Source organism: Peromyscus californicus, unplaced genomic scaffold, assembly GCF_007827085.1.
Source record: "Peromyscus californicus insignis strain IS unplaced genomic scaffold, ASM782708v3 Scaffold_15__1_contigs__length_86483966, whole genome shotgun sequence".
Classification (NCBI taxonomy): domain Eukaryota; kingdom Metazoa; phylum Chordata; class Mammalia; order Rodentia; family Cricetidae; genus Peromyscus; species Peromyscus californicus.
In genome coordinates, this window is record NW_026294447.1 from 51,468,226 (window position 1) to 51,487,579 (window position 19,354).

General features: G+C 41.5%; 1 protein-coding gene across 1 annotated transcript in view; it reads left to right on the forward strand.

The window, feature by feature from the left end:
* The window catches only part of Golga5 (golgin A5), a 32,177-nt gene extending 13,047 nt beyond the window's left edge, over positions 1-19,130 (forward strand). The window contains exons 6-13 of the mRNA XM_052738827.1: positions 221-424; positions 4,964-5,134; positions 6,792-6,920; positions 9,435-9,533; positions 12,281-12,506; positions 14,329-14,434; positions 17,364-17,427; positions 18,619-19,130. Coding sequence (XP_052594787.1) covers positions 221-424; positions 4,964-5,134; positions 6,792-6,920; positions 9,435-9,533; positions 12,281-12,506; positions 14,329-14,434; positions 17,364-17,427; positions 18,619-18,699 — 1,080 coding nt within the window. The 3' untranslated portion in view covers positions 18,700-19,130. The remainder of the gene's footprint in view (positions 1-220; positions 425-4,963; positions 5,135-6,791; positions 6,921-9,434; positions 9,534-12,280; positions 12,507-14,328; positions 14,435-17,363; positions 17,428-18,618) is intronic.
* The last annotated feature ends 224 nt before the right edge of the window (positions 19,131-19,354 follow it).

A 19,354-nucleotide genomic window follows, 5' to 3' on the forward strand; every position in this document is an offset into this window, starting at 1 on the left:
GAAAACAGATCCTCAGCACCAAAATTGGAAATTCCAGTTCACTAAGCCCAAAAAAGACCTTGTTGCACCTTGAGCAAACTCCTAGTTGACTTTAATGCATTGTTCTTTTTTGGACGTCATTGTTGGTTAAAGCTATAAATCCCTTAAGATTCTGAGTGTATGGTTGTAAATATATTTCAAGCTAAATGACAGAATAAGTATAATGTAAAATTTACCACAGAGTGAGTTTGCTGCACGCCTTAATAAAATGGAAGTGGAACGTCAGAATTTGGCAGAAGCGGTTACTCTGGCAGAAAGAAAGTACTCTGAGGAGAAGAAGAAGGTTGATGAGCTCCAGCAGCAAGTCAAGCTACACAGGTCAAGCTTGGAGTCTTCTAAGCAGGAGTTACTTGACTACAAGCAGAAAGCTACAAGGATCCTCCAGGTAAGCACAGGTGTACACCCTGACATGCCCCTTGCTGGGAGGCACCAGCACTCTAAATACTCAAGATGATGTACTGGCTGCATTGCCCTGCTGCACTTAGAACTCCTATGAAAAGGGTAGAAACTCTCTTGATCTTACCACTGCCTGCTTCACATTTTCAGCTTGCTACCTTCATCTCTGATGATGCTGTTGTTGCTAAGCACCTATGTTATGCTCCTTTGGTGGTTCCTATAAAAACTGCAGTCACCAGTGTAGCCTTCAACTTCTCATCTGAGAGAAAAAGTGTGCTTTTGTTTGATTTAGGGTAGTCTGTCTGTCTGCGCATGGGTTCCATCTGCCTGCTTCATTTTTGTTGCTTCTCATACGTCTCACTGTTCTCATGTGTGTGACTACTGCTACTGTGTCCTAGCTCACAAAAGCATGTGGTCACTTAGCAGAAGAATGGGGACTAGATTTTGGGCCCCTTCCAAAGAAAAAATAAGTTGGTTTCTTGTTTTGCCCTTTTTTTTTTTTTTTAATTTTTTCTTCTTTGAACTGGCTCCTGTTTTGTCTCAACATCAGATACATCAGAATGATTAGGACTAGACTATCTTCATTTATTAGGAACTTATTCCCTTTGCTCCATCATATCATTTCTATCCATTACATTTCTTAATTTTCTTCTCAAAAAGGTCTAGGATGACCTGAACATGTATTTGCGGTTACATTTTGCTGTTTGCATACACTTTGACTTGGATGACACAGTCACTCTGTTACCCTCCCACCTTCTTGGAGATCCAGCCTTCTGTGCCACATACCACCTTGGCTCCTACTTTGTCCTCTCTTGTCCTTGTTTCCAGCTCTCTGAGGTTTTCTTCCCAGTCTCCAAAGAGTAAAGGCCCCTTTAAGCCCTGTCCTAAATCTTCTCTCCTACCTTGCATTGCTGTATGCTCACTTTGCTTCTGCCTGTCCTCTCCTGAGACTTCTAGCATGTCTCTAACCCTCACTTCCTGACCTTGGGTTCTTGCTACTTGCTCTTTAGGTTGAGAGTCTCAACTCCCAAACCAGCTTCTTCATTGTTTTGTTCTGGTAATATTACTGTCATCGGACACTAAAGCATGAACCCACACAGTTGTTTACAAAACTTTAGTCTTTTTTTAAAAAAACAAAACAAAAACAAAAAAAAAAAACTCTTTGATTTAAGGGCGCATTCAGCTTAGCAGATTTTAAAAAATCAAAATAAATAATTGACAGAGTACAGTCATTGATGCAGTACAGTGGGACTTGGAGAGAAAAATGCTTTATGTGCCCAGGGGTGCCAGGGTTCACTGCACTGAGCTGACACTATAAAGAGAACCTTGAAGGATGAGTAGGAAGGCTCCCACAAGGGTAAAGATTTAGATAAAACAAGTTGTGCCAGAAGCAGGGGTCCTGAGAGAACACAGTGTGCCTGGGAAGCTAGTGCCCAAGATTAGGTGATGGGGATAAAACCCAGTGACGGGCTGGAACCAGATTGTGAAGGCCATTGCAGGTTTTATCCTGTAGGTGCTAAAGAAACTGAGTAGCATTATAAGATTTGATATTAAGAAGTGTAGCAGCAGTGAGGAACTTAGGTGAGAGTTGGACATCATCTTGTTCATCGTTGCATCCTGAAACAATATCTGGTACTCAAGAAATGTAATGAAGGAATAAGTGAGATGGTGAGATCAGAGGCAAGTAGATGCTAACAGGTGATTATAAGAAGTGTTAGTGGCCTTACCTAGGTTTGTGGAAGCGAAGATGGCTAATGGGATAGCTACTGGGTAGAAGATAGAATATTCGAGAAATTTAAATTGGAAATTTAATTGGAGAGAAGGGAAAGAAGGCAGATGGAATCTGGGATGACTGGGTTTCTGTTTGCATGTAAGGATGTTGTTTCTTGTCCTCTAAAAGGAACAAAGAGGAATGATGACATGTTAGGGTTGAGGGAGGTTATGACAAGTTATAATGAGGTTGAAAAACTGATATGACATTGATGTGAAAGTGTCAGGAAGGTAATTAGAAATTCAGGCCTGAAGCTCAGCAGAAGATATGGGTGTTAGCCATGGGAGATAGCGTCAGTTAGGGTGTAGGGGAAATTAATTGTGAGTAATATGCAACTTGAGAGGAGACCTAGGACTAATTAGACTATTCTAAACATCAGCATTTACAAATTGGGCAAAGAAAAAGAAAACTCCTAAGAAGAAAGTGGCCACAGTTTGGAGAACCAGAAGAAGCTGGGCCGGGTAGAGTGCCCAAGGACAGTGATGGGCAGTTAGGCAGCTTCTGTGATGTGATGAAGGCTAGGTAGAGTTCTTGGATTTGGCATGTGGAATCTCTGGGTTTCTCAGAAAGGGGAGGTCCAGTGTGCTTTGGGTGGTGAGGATGTACGGATAGTGACAGCTTGACTGGCAACATAATGAAAGGCCAAAGGCTGGATGCAGATGGGAGAGTTGTCAGGTTAGAGTCCTGTGATTGGGGTGGGAGGCAGTATGTGAATGGGGATGTTCAATGTAGCAAATTTGAAAAGTAAAGTTTGAAGAAAGAAATGGAAATGCCTATAGTTCTGCCACTTAAAAGGAAAAATTCTTTTGAAAGGAGAATAACTTTAACATTCTGTATTCAAGGTAAAAGAATCGATCCTTACTGGTTGAGAACTGGCACTTTATATGTTATCTTCATAAGTCTTTTAGATCTCTTCTTCCTGCTCATCCTTCATGCCAGGGATCCACAGATCTTTCTGTAAAGGACCAGATACTAAATATTATATATTCTATGGACTAAAATGGTTACAATCATATATTCTTTGTTTTCACTTCTTACAATCGTATTGAAATGTGAAATACATGGTTAGCTTTTGAGCTGTACAGAAACAGGCCACCAGATTGACCCATGGACCATGATTTGGACACCTGCTGTACAATACTTCCTGATCAACCCTCCTAAAATGCATCTTGGTGACAGCACTCTCCTGTTCACTGTCTGGTAATTTGATTTAGCCTATCAAGTCAAATGAAAATAAATTGGATGATCCTCCTGTCTCTACCTCCCCAGTGCTGAGGTTACAGGCACATGCCATCACAGAAGATTGACTTCTTATTTAAATATACATTCTGAAATGTTCATGAATTACTTTGTAGAATTTGCTTTGAATTAGTCTAGAGGATTAGGGTGGAGAAACGGAGGTGAGAGGATAAATGTGTGTGTGAAATAAAAATCACCATGAGCTGACCACTGTAGCACCATGTGACAGGAACATGGAAGTTTATTTATATAAGAAATTTTCCATAAAAATTAAATAAATATAGTCTGAATTAAAAAAAAAAGAAAATAAAATAAATTGGTCTCCAGATATGGTGGCACCTGCCTATTACTCTAGCACTTAGGAAGCTAAAGCAGAAGGATTGCCACAAGTTCAAGGCCAACATGGGCTGCAGTGTGGGACTTCATTTCAAACAAAACAAAAATAAATGAAAGTTTAGCCTGGCATCTGAAGCACTTACAATTGGACCCAAACTCTGAGCTGTCTCACACGGTGCTTTTGTGTTTCTCAGTATGTTTTAAAACTTGCAGTATTTCAGTGTCAGTATAAATGCTGACTTGTAGTGAAACCTTCTGTCCTCCTCAGAACTCTGCAATAATCTGACCATTTCCCCTTGTTTGGGTTTATTGCATTCTTCTACTGGGTACCTTTAATTTCCTGTTTAGTTTGTGAGACAACAGGTGCTTTCCAGAAGAGGACATGGTCTTTATCTCACAGAGGTCTTTGGTACAGTGCCAAGTACATCTTAGATGCTCCCTAAGCGTTAGTTGAGTGGAGTGTGATTGAGATAAGAAGAAAATAGGCCAAACTTATGAAATATTTGCAACTATAACATGTTCATGGGGACTAAGATCCAAGGACAGAACAGGCAGTGCTAGCGCATGCCTTTAATCCCAGCACTTAGGAGGCAGAGGCAGGTGGATCTCAGTGAGTTCGAGGCCAGCCTGGTCTACAAAGTGAAGGTCTAGAACAGCCAGAGCTGTAATACAGAGAAACCCTGTCTCAAAAAAACAAAACAAAAAGATTCAAGGACAGTACAGCCAGGATCTCTTGCATTTTTATCCCTATGGCTTTAATTAGCTGTGGATTTCCTCTATGGATGAATGTCTGGTGGTGAGATGACACTGTATAAGCTAGCTGGGAATAATGCTTAGTGAAAAGTGTGCATAGCGTGTGTATGGCCCTGGGCTCAGTCTTCGGCATCACAGTATAAAGTGAAGTAAAGTACAAGCTAGGGGCTCGATAGATGGCCCAGAAGTTAAGAGTACTTGTTACTCTTAGAGAGGATTCAGTTCCCAGTGCCCAGGTGGTGGCTTACAACAATCTATACTAGTTCCAGAGGATCTGATGCCCTCTTTTGACTTCTGTGGTCACCAGGCCTTATATGGTACACAGACATACTTGCAGGCAAAACACTTACACATATAAAATAAATAAATATAAAAAGAATAATAAGCTAATATCATCTTTGCTTAATTATACTCTCTGTTTCACAACAGTCTAAAGAAAAATTGATAAACAGCTTAAAGGAAGGCTCCAGTTTTGAAGGCCTAGATAGCAGTACTGCTAGCAGCATGGAGCTAGAAGAACTTCGGCATGAGAAGGAGATGCAAAAGGAGGAGATCCAGAAGCTAATGGGCCAGATACATCAGCTGAAATCTGAGCTACAGGTAACAGTCACTGCTTAGCATCCCGAATAGTCATTTACCCCAGCTACATCAGTTTGAGAGGTTATGATTCTGTATTTTAGGGGGAGATGGCATATTGAAACAGTGTGTTTCATTCTGCTAGAATGTTAGTTACCATGTAGATATGTATCTACAGCAATCTACAGCAGTAGGTGTCTTTTCTGTTGACTGATTGTAACTTGGGGTACCAAACACAGGTGAAGTACTTACCACATGCTGCCATGTACATAAGAGCCTAAATTGTACCAGGAAACAGACAGGAATCTTTAAATGTATGGATCTTAAATCCTGCTATTGAAAAGCAAATTTGGGGGGGGCTTTTTTATAAAACTGAAATGTTTCCTGATATTAGCATGTACTCAGAAACTAATTATATTTTTATGCATAGTCTTACAATTGTAGTTTGTGTATAAGTGCTGTGTTTAATCTAAAAGTAACAATCTGGGGATATGACTCAGTAATAGCATGCTTACCTAGCATGTGGGAGCCCTCAGTCCTATTCCCCTAGCCCAAAACAGTAAATTGGGCCATTTAGTCCACATGATTATAGCATCTTTGACATAGGAGAAGGTCTCTGGTGATTGGAGATTAAGTGCAGGGTAATGAACTTTCTAGTCTTTTTTTTTCTTTTTTAGTAGAATCATTTAAAATTTGTAAATAAATATGAATTCCAAAGAATTTAATTGCATCTAGTTAGAAATTGTGTAGATGCTAAATTTACTCATATCTGTTCAATGCTTTTGGGGTAAGAATATAAAAACAACGTGTTTTAACATTTCACTCCAGCATCATAAATAACACTGACCCATTTTCTTCCCCTGCTCAAGAAATTTACAAATCTGTGTTAGGTCTAGCCAAATAAAGAAGCTGTTAGAGCTGGCAAGCCGGCTCAGTATACAAAGACCCTTGCTGTGCAAGCTTGATAACCAGTTTGATCCCCAGAATCTACAGAAAAATAGAAGGAAAGAGCTGACTCCACCTTGTCCTCTGACCTATAGATACATACGGTGGCAGGCATGCCCCTTACCATTTATAAACATAATAATTTTTTAGGCATACAGCCAGTGTGGTGACTCATGCCTTTAATTCCAGCATTGAGAGGCAGAGGCAGGCAGATCTCCAAGTTTGAGGACAGCCTCCCTAGTGCTGGCATTAAAGGTGTGTACCACCACTCCTGCCTTCCTTTTGAGTTTGAATAAGTGAGAGTAAGAAATATGGGAGATATGAAATTGAGTAACAGTAGTAAAGCTGGAAGCAGCTCACATACTAACCTCAGTGATGTCAGTAGTTATTTTCTCTGTGTGCACATTACCTACAGCCTACAGTGAAACTAATGTAGTGAAGTCTCTTTTGGTATTATACTTCAGCTCTTTGAAAGTGTTAGCTTTTCAGTGGAGGGATGAATGGCCTAGCAAACTACTGGTCACTCAAAGCTAGATGGTTTGTGGACCAGGTAGCTGTGGCGTCCTGGTCATTCCCTCACTCCTAGCCAAATTACATAGTGAAGATACCTGATATGATTCCCATGACCCCTTATCCCTCTGGGAGCTGCTGAGCCCTGTCCATAGCATGTGATTGTTGTTCAGTATGTGCTGAACAGAACCATTAGTTTTTGCTTTCGTGTGCATGGTCTTCTTAGGATATGGAGGCTCAGCAGGTTAGTGAAGCGGAATCATCGAGAGAACAGTTACAAGATCTGCAAGACCAGATAGCTAGGCAGAAAACATCTAAACAAGAGCTGGAGACGGAGCTGGACCGGATGAAACAGGTAAGGAGAGGGACCTCCTCCCAGGAGAGCTTATACCCTAACCCTAACCCTGAGTGTTAGTGGTAAGGAGAAGCTTACCAGTTCCTCTTGCTTTTCTGTCTCACCCGCTTTGGTTTGGTTTTTTTTTTTTATGTTTATTCTTAGTGTTTATATGCATGATGTGTCAGTATAGGCACATACATGCTATCATCTATGTGCCATTGCTTGCTTGTGGAAGTCAAAGGACAACTTCTGGGATTGGTTCTGTCCTTCCACATTTGCATGGGGTTGAGGGATTGAACTCAGGTTGTCAGGCTTGAGCTATAAGTGCCTTAACCTACTGAGCCTTTGTTGTTGTTTTGTTTTGTTTTTGTTGGGGGCGGGCTCCTGCCTCTGCCTCCCAAGTGCTGGGATTAAAGGCATGCACCACCACACACTTTCCAACTGAGCCTTCTTGCTGACTGCAATATTGTTTGTTTTTTTAAAGGTTTGTTTATTTATTTGTGTGTCTTATGTATCTACGTAGGTATGTGTGCAGGTGTATGTGACTGTTCATGTGCACATGCCAAAAGAGGACGTCAGTGTCCTTCTCTGTCACTTTCTACCTAGTCCTTTGAGCACTTGTCTCAGCTTAGCTGGAACCAGCAAGCCCTAGTGATCCTCCTGTCTTTGCCCTCATCTACTCAGAGCTGGGGCTACAGGACTCCTGGCTTGTTACATGGATGCTGGGAGCTGAACTCTAGTCCTCAATTTTGCATAAAGTGCTCTTAACTGCTGAGCATCGCTTTAGCCCATGTTTTTGTTGTTGTTTTGTCTTAACAGATGGAAAATGGGGCACAGAATGGTGATATAACTGCCCAATACTGTAAAATGAGCTAGAGCATACAACCCAGCATCATCAGCTCAGAACCCAGAATTCTTTCTACTTCCTGTGTCTGTATCCCATCTGTCTGTCAGAGTGTGTGTAAAAACATGAAACATTGTATTCAAGTGTTAACATCTACTTTCCTAGAATTGGGAAACTGCTACTGCTACTTCTAGAAACACCCTTGGGACCATATTAGCCACTTTTCTTTTGTTTTTTTGAGACAGGGTTTCTCTGGTAACCCTGCCTGTCCAGCTCACTCTGTAGACCAGGCTGGCCTCAAACTCACAGAGATCCTCTTGCCTCTGCCTTCTGAGTGCTGGGATTAAAGGTGTGCGCCACCACCACCTAGCATAGCCACTTTCTAATGAAAGTGTATGTTCAGTTAGTTCCCCAAGACAAATTATTTTATAATATATTTATTTATTTAGGGATTTCTGTATCGAGGCAGTTGATATTAAACATGCTTTTAGCCACATTTTCAGAATAATATTCTACATCTTGTAGTAGTATCTACTGAGTAGTGACACTGTTGTTAGTACTCACTGTTTTATTTTATACAGTAAAAAGTCACTACCATTCATTTTATAGAAAATTGTTCTTGTGATTCTTAGTGTACCACTCATAAAATTTCTAATTTTTTTTTTTTTTTTGGCTTTTCGAGACAGGGTTTCTCTGTGTAGCTTTGGAGCCTGTCCTGGAACTCACTCTGTAGCCCAGGCTGGCCTCGAACTCACAGAGATCTGCCTCGCTCTGCCTCCCAAGTGCTGGGATTAAAGGCGTGCACCACCACCCCGGCATAATTTTGTATATTTTAAATTCTCTTTACTTCTTTATGTGTATTTAAATTCTTTAAATGAGTTTTTCATTAGGACTTATTATGGAAATAGTACTTAAAATTATTTTGTAACTGTTAAGAGAAAAACCAAGCAGAGACCTGCAAGGCGAGTGTGTTGCAGGTTGTCTTAGTTAATGTAATTATAAGATTAGCTGTCCTTTCAGAATTGCATTTTAGGTTATTCAAGAAGCTGCTATGTATTAAAGAGCAGCAGTTTCATGCTTGATAGGTGATGTTTTCATTTATTATGGCAGATGTTTCCCTGCACCCTCTCTCAAATGCCATTTATAAATGATGAAGTAGAGGAACATAAGCTGACTATAGCTGTAGGCTACTTACTCGTCAGAGAGCCCAGCCAGATGTAAAGTATTTAATTTTAGGATTAAATGTGTACTTTATTAAGTAATTTTAGCCTTGAATTTGTACAGACTAGAACATGGAAGAAATCTGGTAACACTCCTAGTAAATCTTTACCAGGTTATCAGCCTTGTACCCACTGAGCCATCTCACAGGCCCTTATTTTGTATTTTTAAAAATCATTTATGAACATTATATTACTGACAGCATCAATCTTTATTATTCTTTCTCATTACTCTAAGGTCAGAATATATTGTATTTCCTGATGATTTATCCTGTTAGCATGTATTTCAGAGCTAATGTTACAGCATCATGCTGACGTGTTGACTTTTCATCAAACCTATCCAAATCCATGTCTGGTCCATTCTGTGTGAGTGTGACATGAACTGAGTGCTCAGTATGAGTCAGTGTGGGTTTGGGGCTCTGGAGGTGGCATGGAGCACACTCAGATTGATTTATTCATGCCTTACACTAGGAATTCCATTACATGGAAGAAGATCTGCATAGAACAAAGAACACACTGCAGAGCAGAATTAAAGATCGAGAGGAAGAAATTCAGAAACTAAGGAATCAGGTAGGAATGAGGAAAGTGGGTGTCCTGAGTCACTTCAGTGAGGCCTTCTCTCTCCATTTCCTTCAGAATTTGATGTGAGGTTTGAGCTGCTGAAGATTTTTCATCTCACACCACTTGAATCTTCATTGCAGTACACTGTGGCTTCCCTCTGTAGAAGTATCTTGTAGCTACTTCATCTGAGGTTAGACTTGTCTCCAAAACTGCATGACTTCTGACCTCAGTGTGGGAGTGCTCATTATCACATTCATAACTGTGGTTTCTTTTTCCTAACAAAAATTCACTGATTAATCTTCATAGTATCAGTTGGTAGGACATCTATAAAGTCACGATACTTTTTTATAATTCTGAAAATGTGAAATAAAATAATGGGCACCTACATATACTTTCCACTCTTTCAAAACTATTCTATAGAAGTAGAAAAAAATAAATCTTAATCATTGTCCCTTTTGTCAAGTTTACAATTTTTTTTTTTGAGACAGGATCTCACCTTGCTGGCGTGGAATTCACTCTATAGACCAGGCTGGCCTTGAACTCACTGAGATCTGCCTGTCTCTGCCTCCTGAGTACTGGGATTAAAGGCTTGTGCCACCATGATCAGCCTCAAAAATTGTTTTTGTGATGAGGGTAGACAAGGCCTTATGCAATTTAGAAGAAAGATTTCTTTTCTTCCTTCCGTTTTTTGTTTTTTTTTTTTTGTTGTTGTTGTTGTTGTTGTTTTGTTTTGTTTTTCAAGACAAGGTTTCTCTGTGTAGCCCTGGCTGTCCTGGAACTCACTCTGTAGACCATGTTGGCTTCGAACTCAGAGATCCACCTGCCTCTGCCTCCTGAGTGCTAGGATTAAAGTCCTGTGCAACCACTGCTCAGCTAAGAAGAAAGGTTTCATAGAGCAGATACAAAAGGCACAAATCATAGAAAAAAAACTGATAAATTGAATTCATCAAAATTTAAGTTTCTACTTACCAAAAGGCAGTGCAGAAAAGAAAGGAGGAGAGCCACAGACTGGGAGAGGAGGCTTCTAGCACCTGCTCAGCCTTCCTCATGTTTCCTCAGACAATGTCGCACACAGCCCAGCTCTGGGAAGCAAACAGCCACCATAAGAATTCCTGTTGACAGTAAGAAGCTGACATACCATTTTGTTTTTGTGGGCAAAAGACTTGAACAGACCTTTTTCTGAAGGGTTAGATAAGCTTGTGAGTAGGTCACAGGGTCATCAGGATGAGTCTCACTCAGTCTCAAGACAATGGCTCAGCTTTCAGGATAGAAGAAGAAGCCTGTGCTGCTGGCTGTTGCACAGCACTGGGGAAACTGGCTTCCTTTTTATTTTTTATTATTTATTTATTTAGAGGTAAGGTCTTGCTGTTTAGTCCTGGCTGACTTGGAATGCACTGTAATCCTTCTGCCTCAGCCTCCCAAGTTCTGGGCTTATAGTCATGAACCACTATTTCTGGCGGGCAGTTGCCAGTTTCTGGTGAGGTTAGCATCTATCTCTCCTGTGACTCTAGACGTTTACTACAAATGAAGGTGTATCCCACAAAAACACTTGACTTTCGTATTTATTCATAAGCAGTTCAAATTGGAAACAAACCAGGTTTCCCTGCAGGTAAATGATTAAACAAGTTGTGAGCCAGTATATATTGAGGCTGGAGAAATGACTCAGCAGTTAAGAATACTGGCTGCTCCGGCCGGTGGTGGCGCACGCCTTTAATCCCAGCACTTGGGAGGCAGAGGCAGGCGGATCTTTGTGAGTTTGAGGCCAGCCTGGTCTACAGAGCGAGGTCCAGGAAAGGCTACCCAGAGAAACCCTGTCTCGAAAAACAAACAAATAAAAAAAAAGAATACTGGCTGCTCATCCAGAAGACCTGGGAATGAGCTTGATTCCTAGCATCCACATGGTAGCTCACAGTCATCTGTAATTCCAGTTCCTGGGAATCTAGTACTCTCTTCTGGCGTCCATGAGCACTAGGCATGAATAGGTGTGCAGACATGCATGTAGATACAACACCCATACACATGAAATAAAATAAAAACAAAATGATAAAAATGTATAGAATGATGTGACAACTTAGCTAAAACTGTTCTTTATTCCCCTAGGACAGTCCACTTACAGGAAACCCAGGAACAGGCAAAAGCAAACTCTGGTGCCAGAATTGAAAGTGGGTTGTGCGTGGTGATGGGAACGTTCTGTTCTGTCCAAAGTTGCATGGCTAGGGGATCACAGCATAGTCTTTTAGGGTGCCACACTATTGAACTGTAGATTTGGAATCCTGTTTAAGAAGTTTGAACTGTGGCCTGTAAACTTGACCATGTCAACTGCAGTAAGAAACATAGTTTATGTGTGTCTTCATCGTCACATGCATTCATAATACAAAACCAGAACAGAGGCCCAGCTTGGTGGCACCTGCCTATAACCTCAGCATTCAGGAGGCTGAGGCAGGATGATCCTGAGTTTTAGGCCAACCTGAGCTATATAGTGAGTTCAAAGCTACAAAAGGAGACCCTATCTCATAATAACAAAGAAGTTAACACAATAACATATGTATACTGTGTATTATATGAATTCCAGGAAATACCCCATCTATTACATTCTCTAACTGCTGGTGGGTGGCCTACTGATGTGGTTTAAAGATTACTTCTAGCCAGTGAGAAATCTCTTATTGCAGTAGAGATTTGAAGACCCAGTTCATGTCCTTTCTATAGCATACACCATTGAGCCTGTGAACTGATTAAGTGGACACTTTCCCCTGCAGCTTACCAACAAAACTTTAAGCAACAGCAGCCAGTCAGAGCTAGAAAGCCGACTCCATCAGCTGACGGAGACACTCATCCAGAAGCAGACCATGCTAGAGAGCCTGAGCACAGAAAAGAACTCGTTGGTCTTCCAGCTTGAGCGCCTGGAGCAGCAGGTGCACACTGCCTCCACCGGGCCCAGCAGCGGATCCTCCATTAACATGTCTGCAGTTGACAGTGGTGAAGGTAACCCTAGAGAGAGCACAGCAACAAAACATGATTCTGAAAAATTACAGAAAGACCATTTTTACTGAAAAGGAATTTTCTTCAGTGACTCTTTTCCTGGTGTGAGACTTGGTTCCTGTGCTGTTAGTATAATCATTAGAAAGATGTAGACTAGCCGGGCGGTGGTGGTGCATGCCTTTAATCCCAGCACTCGGGAGGCAGAGGCAGGTGGATCTCTGTGAGTTCGAGGCCAGCCTGGTCTACAAAGTGAGTTCCAGGAAAGGCGCAAAACTACACAGAGAAACCCTGTCTCGAAAAATCAAAAAAAAAAAAAAAAAAGAAAGAAAGATGTAGATTGGACTAATACCTCACAGCTGTTAGAGGGCCTGGGATTGGGAAGCATGTTGGAATAAGAAGATACGAGACAAAGCAGGAATTCAGTAGCTTAGAAATTTCAGGACACTTAAAGAGAATGTGTATTCATGATCCCTTAGTAAATTAGTGTTGATGTCTATATTAATTTGCATGTTTGTCCATGCACTTTAATTATGACAAAAATCTTTTTTTTTTTTTTTGGTTTCTTGAAATGAAGATTTTAAAATGCATATTCAAAAAGAGTATGTCAGCACCAATATCGATAGGCCAGAATTTTAAATTTACAATCTCATAAAACCTATATGCAGTCATGGAGCAAATCTCTCAGTTCTTTGGCTTTAACATTACTTTAAAAATTAAAAAATTTAAAGAGGATGCCATGTATAGGGATCAGTTGGAATTTAAGTAGAGTGGCCAATGGAAAATCCAGTTGAAAAGTGACACATTATTAAAGTTCCAAAGGGTGTGATAAGAATGTGAACTGTAAGGAGGCCCAGAGGAAAAGTGTTCCAAGTAGCTGGAAGAGCAGGTGCCCTGATGATTCAGGAACAGGAAGGAGTGAGGCAAGGTGAATTCAGAGAACTTGGAGAAGGCTGCATAGACGTATATAAGGACTTCACTCTAAGTAAGGTAGGGATCTGATTTGCACCGTATTGTGATGTCTCTGGGTGACTCAGACCTGGCATGGTGATGTGGTCCAGTGGTGCAGCATTTGCTAACATGTAAGGGTTTTTCCTCAGCACCCTCCCCCCCCAAAAAAAACCCAAAAAAACAAAAAAAAAAAAAATCCCTTAAGTTTCAGAGGGCTAAGAGCACAGGCAGGCAGAGAGGCCAGGGTGCCTTTGCATTAATCTATGTAAGAGATGGTAGTTTTGATCAGAGTGGGATTGGTGGGGGATGGAGGGCTGTGAGAACTTATTTGAAAAGCATGCTGGCAGAATTTACTGAAAAGCTTGCAAGAAAAGTGAAGGATTTGGGCCTGAGTGGATGGAAAGGTGGAGTTGTTATGTTCCAAAATGGGAAGACATCCAGAGAAGGAGTTTGCCAGAGAGAAAAAGAGACTGAAATCATCATAGTTGGTACATGAGCTTGATGCCCTTAGTGATGCAGAAGAAAGAGATAAGCAGCCGGATGGCTGGAGTGGGGTGGGGCTGGAAGTGCCCATCTAGGAACCAGCATCCTCAGTGCTAGGGGACCACTGGCCTCTCTCAAAGCCAAGGCCCAGGAATGTTGACTCTTGCAAGCACCAGATGTTGTAAACTTTTTAGTATCTACTAAAATTTTGTGGGAATTGAAGCATTTTCTGTAGTTGATCTGTGTTAACGATTTTTTTCTACTCTAGGGGCAGTGCTTAGAAAGTCTGCCTTGAGAAATTCTTCCTCATATGATACGATACATTTTCAATTCTAATTTTCTTAGAAAGTCAATTTTGGTATCAATATGTTAATCTGTTCTCTTATTTCAACAGGGACACGCCTTCGGAATGTTCCTGTTCTTTTTAACGACACAGAAACTAATTTGGCAGGAATGTATGGAAAGGTTCGCAAAGCTGCTAGCTCCATTGACCAATTTAGGTAAGCAGTGCCACTCAGGATGAGTGATGGCCACAACTATTTTAATACTGTCTTCCAGTTGGCACAGCCACCCTGAGTCCATTGGGGCAGAGCTAACATTTAAAGTGACAGTTCCCTTATTCTTTTATGATACTCCCAAGCTGTGAAATTGTCTTAAGCAGTCTGCCAGTGCTTCAGCATTATTGAACATTATCAGTCCTGGCGGACCTCTCCCAACAAACTCAACCAAGAAGCTGTCATTACCTAATTTGAAAGAGGTAGCTCCACTTCTTTTTTCTTTTCTTTTTTTTTTCAAGATAGGGTTTCTCTGTGTAGCCCTGGCTGTCCTGGAACTCGCTCTGCACACCAGGCTGGCCTTGAACTCAGAGATCTGCCTGTCTCTGCCTCCCAGTGCTGGGATTAAAGGCATACACCACCATGCATGGCTGAAGCTGTCATCACTCACTGAAACCAGTCCCAGCACCAAGGAGACAGAGACAGGATCATTTGAGTTCCTGAGGTCAAGACCAGCTTGGACCACATATTGAGACTTTCTCAGAACAACTCACTGAGTAATAAATAAGTCCTCTGCTCATGAGATAGTGTCCATGTGATGTGTTATCTAGTACTTCATCGTGGATTTGAAGAAAAGATGCTGCAATAGAGAGCTGAACAATATTCCTTATAACTTGTTTTAATATGTCCATAAGTAATATTTAGAATTTATGTTATGTATTTACATACAGAATTTTTATGCTTGCAAGCATCCACTTTATAAAGAAAATATTTTAATAGTTTACCTAGAGCCTTGATGAACTTCATATCTAAAAAAACCTCTAATATGCCAATTTTCCTGTTAGTGTTTATAGTTAGACATGGTCTTAATGAATTGTGTGATAAGAGTAATGTTTTCTTAGCCTTTCTGAGTCAGAATAGAGCTGTGGTGTTTTGTTTTCTTTTTAATTGCATAGATTTATTTATTTAGAGGAAACTTTTTTAGTAATTGTTTTTAGATTTATATATTGAGTGTTGTATCTGTATGTACACCTTCAGGCCAGAAGAGGGCAGCAGATCCCATTACAGATGGTTGTGAGCCACCATGTGGTTGCTGGGAATTGAATTCAGGATCTCTGGAAGAGCAGCCAGTGCTCTTAACTGCTGAGCCATATCTCTTAAGCTATGGTGTTTAAAAAAATTTTTAAAAAGGCAGGTGGTGGCACACGCCTTTAATCCCAGCATTCGGGAGGCAGAGGCAGGTGGATCTCTGTGAGTACAAGGCCAGCCTATTCTATAGAGCGAGATCCAGGACAGCCAGGGCTACACAGAGAAACCCTGTCTCAAAAAAACTTGGGGGTGGGGATTGTTCCTGAAGCCACAGGACTGTAGTCACTGTGTGAATAAAGTGCTTGTATTTAGCATAGACCCTAGAAAACTTAGCTGCCGTGGGAGTGCTACCAGCAGTAAGACAGAGGAAAGGGATGTTTCCTCATACACACATCTTGATAAGGAAAAGCCTGCAAAGAGCTGTGAGCAGTGAGGGTGGCTGCCACACTGCCTCTACCACGTTCACTCAGATGTCTGTCTGAGGTGGTTTGTTTGTTTGTTTGTTTGAGACAGGGTCTCTCACTCTGTAGCTTGGGTCTGGAACTCACTGTGCAGTCCAGGCTGGCCTCAAACTCACAGAGATCCGTTTACCAGTGCCGAGATTAAAGGTGTGTACTGCCACACCTAACCCTTTCTGAATCCCTATGGTTTAGTCCTCTTGGAAAAATATGTCTATGCAGAAGTTTCTAGATTAACCACTTCCAAGTAAATGCTTGAACTGAAGTTTGGTTTTTTTATACCTATGATTTCAGCATTCTTTTATTATTATTATTGTTAGTATTTTTATGTATCTAGTATTCCATCTGCATGTATGCCTGTAGGCAGGCCAGAAGAGGGCACCAGATCTCATTACAGATGGTTGTGAGCCACCATGTGGTTGCTGGGAATTGAACTCAGGACCTCTGGAAGAGCAGACAGTGCTCTTAACTGCTGAGCCATCTCTCCAGCTGAACTGAAGTTTCAACAGCTAACTCCAAATAACAATAGAAGTATTTGTTTGACCTTCTTGTGTGGTCATTTTAAGTAATCATGTGAGTCTACAATTAAACCATCCTTCTGTGGTAGTCACATGAATAGTTTGATTGATGCTTTAAAAAATTAATCCCGGCCGGGCGGTGGTGGCGCACGCCTTTAATCCCAGCACTTGGGAGGCAGAGGCAGGCGGATCTCTGTGAGTTCGAGGCCAGCCTGGTCTCCAAAGCGAGTTCCAGGAAAGGCGCAAAGCTACACAGAGAAACCCTGTCTCGAAAAACCAAAAAAAAATAAAAAATAAAAAATAAAAAATTAATCCCAGCACTTGGGAGGCATTGCCAGGTGGATCACTGTGAGTTCATGGCCAGCCAGGTCTATAGAGTGAGATGCAGGACAGGCACCAACACTACACAGAGAAATCCTATATGGGGGGTGGGGGGTGGGGGGGGGGGTTACTGGATAGGCTGGGTGGTGGTGGTGCATGTCTTTAATCCCAGCACTTGGGAGGCAGAAGCAGGTGGATCTCTGTAAGTTCAAGGCCAGCCTGGTCTACAAAGCAAGTCCCAGGACAGCCAGGGCTACACAGTGGAATGCTGTCTCAAAAAACAAAAGCCAAACAAACAAACAAACAAAAAAGCCCATTGCATGTTAGCCAGGTGGTAGTAGCACATGTCTTTAATCCCAGCGCTCCAGAGGCAGAGGCAGGTGGAGCTGTGAGTTTGAGGACAGCCTGGTCTACAGAGTGAGTTCCAGGACAGCCAAGGCTATAAAGAGAAACCCTATTTCCAAAAAACCAAACACACACAAAAAAAGGATGTTAACTCAGGAAGATTTGCTTTGAGTATAATTCCTTTTTCCTCACCTGTTTGCACAGTATTCGCTTGGGAATTTTTCTCCGAAGATACCCCATAGCACGAGTGTTTGTGATTATCTATATGGTGAGTAAATTTATTTAAAAGTAGTGTCTGTTTGATTACTGTCTGTTGTTTTGGCTGCTAATCTTATTCATATTTTACCAATTAACTTTGATAAACTTTTCTCTAAATACAAGTTAGCCATTTATTATGTTAAGAACATACATTGCTCAGAGGCTTTTCCTGAAGATAAAGTTAACTGTAATGTAGTTTAACAGTCACCTCCATTTTTAAGTCTAATGACAAAAATACAGTAGAGAACCGCTGATTTAGTTTTTATCTTAATGCTGTAAAGTTGCTCTGATTATTTTCATGTATTTTACTTTATTTTTCTAGAAGGATCTCAAGGCCAATTCATTTTCTTCTGGGTATTTTAGTTGCACAGAACCAGTTGCAGAAATTGGAGTGCTATTTCATGTGTGCTGTGCCTAAAAGCCACTCACTGTGCTAAGCAGGGGTGTCTCTTAAGAGATTAGGCTGACTTAAAGGCTGTTTTCTTAAGAAAGAGAAACCTGCTTTGAAAAGAAATTTCTATGTGATCCACTAGAGGGAGGAGTCATTCCTCTAAATAAAAAGCTTTAGCAAAGGAGGTGGGTGGGGAGGAAGAAAAAAGAAGGGCATCAGAAAGATTTCAGAGTGCACCTCACAGGGCCGACTGCCCAAGCGCCTGCCACCATGAGTGTTGTGGGTACCGGTCGGCATTAGATGCTGTGTGTGCTGCCTACAGAATTTACACATCCAACTGATGGGACCGTTCATAGTGCCCCAAGGGAGCCGGGAATTTGTCACTAATTCAACCTCTGACACTGACATGTTGCTCCTGTCAAGTGTGCTTTCCCATCTCTTCACCAAAGCTGGCTAAGCCGTCCTCAGAACACCAGTCACTAACTGTCTCACAGGGTCTTGCCAGCCAGCGCCTGTCTGCCTAACAGTGCTTTCCCAGCTCTGCACAGCCATCTGGTTGTTCCTGCAGATGCGACAAGTCAGGAGTGTTGGTGTCGGGGCCTCTCCAGCTAGATCTGCAGTATGTATGCAGCTGTCTGTTCACCACTGGTCATTTGTTTCTTTATTCAGCCAGTAAACGTACCGAGCCCCTGCTATGTTTCAGACCTTGTCCTAGAGGGTACAAAGACAAGGCATGGTCCCTGTCCTCCCTGCACAGTCCTTAAAGACTGATTGATTGGCTGACACATGAACTGTTTTCTCTCCCTCTAGGCTTTGCTTCACCTCTGGGTCATGATTGTCCTGCTGACTTACTCACCAGAAATGCACCATGACCAACCGTATGGCAAGTGAACTGAGCCGCTGGTTCCCAAGAGTGCCTGCCATTGTCCAGAGCTGGGGTCTGCAGAAAGACCAACACCTAAGACTGCTTGGAACAGTGCACAAGATGCTTTCCTCACGGAAAGCTTTTAATCTTTAAGTTATTACTCTGGTGTCTGGCTCTCCCTGATTTCCATAAGAGTCTCTAAATTCAGACAGTAATTGGACAAATTCGACTCTGCTTTTTCTGAGTACAGTTAGTTGCCCTAGATATTGAGAGAGAGAGAGAGAGAGACACACACACACAGAGAGAGACACAGAGAGAGAGAGAGAACGAGAACCCTGGGGGTTGTTGCTCTGTACAGACCTTTCTATATTTTAGATGACACTGATTATGGGTTATAATCAGGGAAACTAATTGTATTTAGGGATAAAAATAAAAAGATTTCTTTTTTAATAACTTAGTGTGCTTTCTATTTTCATATATTTAACTGCAACTGTTTAATTTTTGCATGTTAGGTTCCTGGTTGGTATAACTCTTTTTTAAAATACATAAATAAAATACACTGTGCATTTTCCTTTTTTTAAATAATGATTTTCTAGAGAAGACCTCTCCAGTGGTTAGTGGTTAGTGACACGGCCGCAGTCACTAGGTGACTGTGGTGTTCCCCGCTGCTCTCCTTTCTGC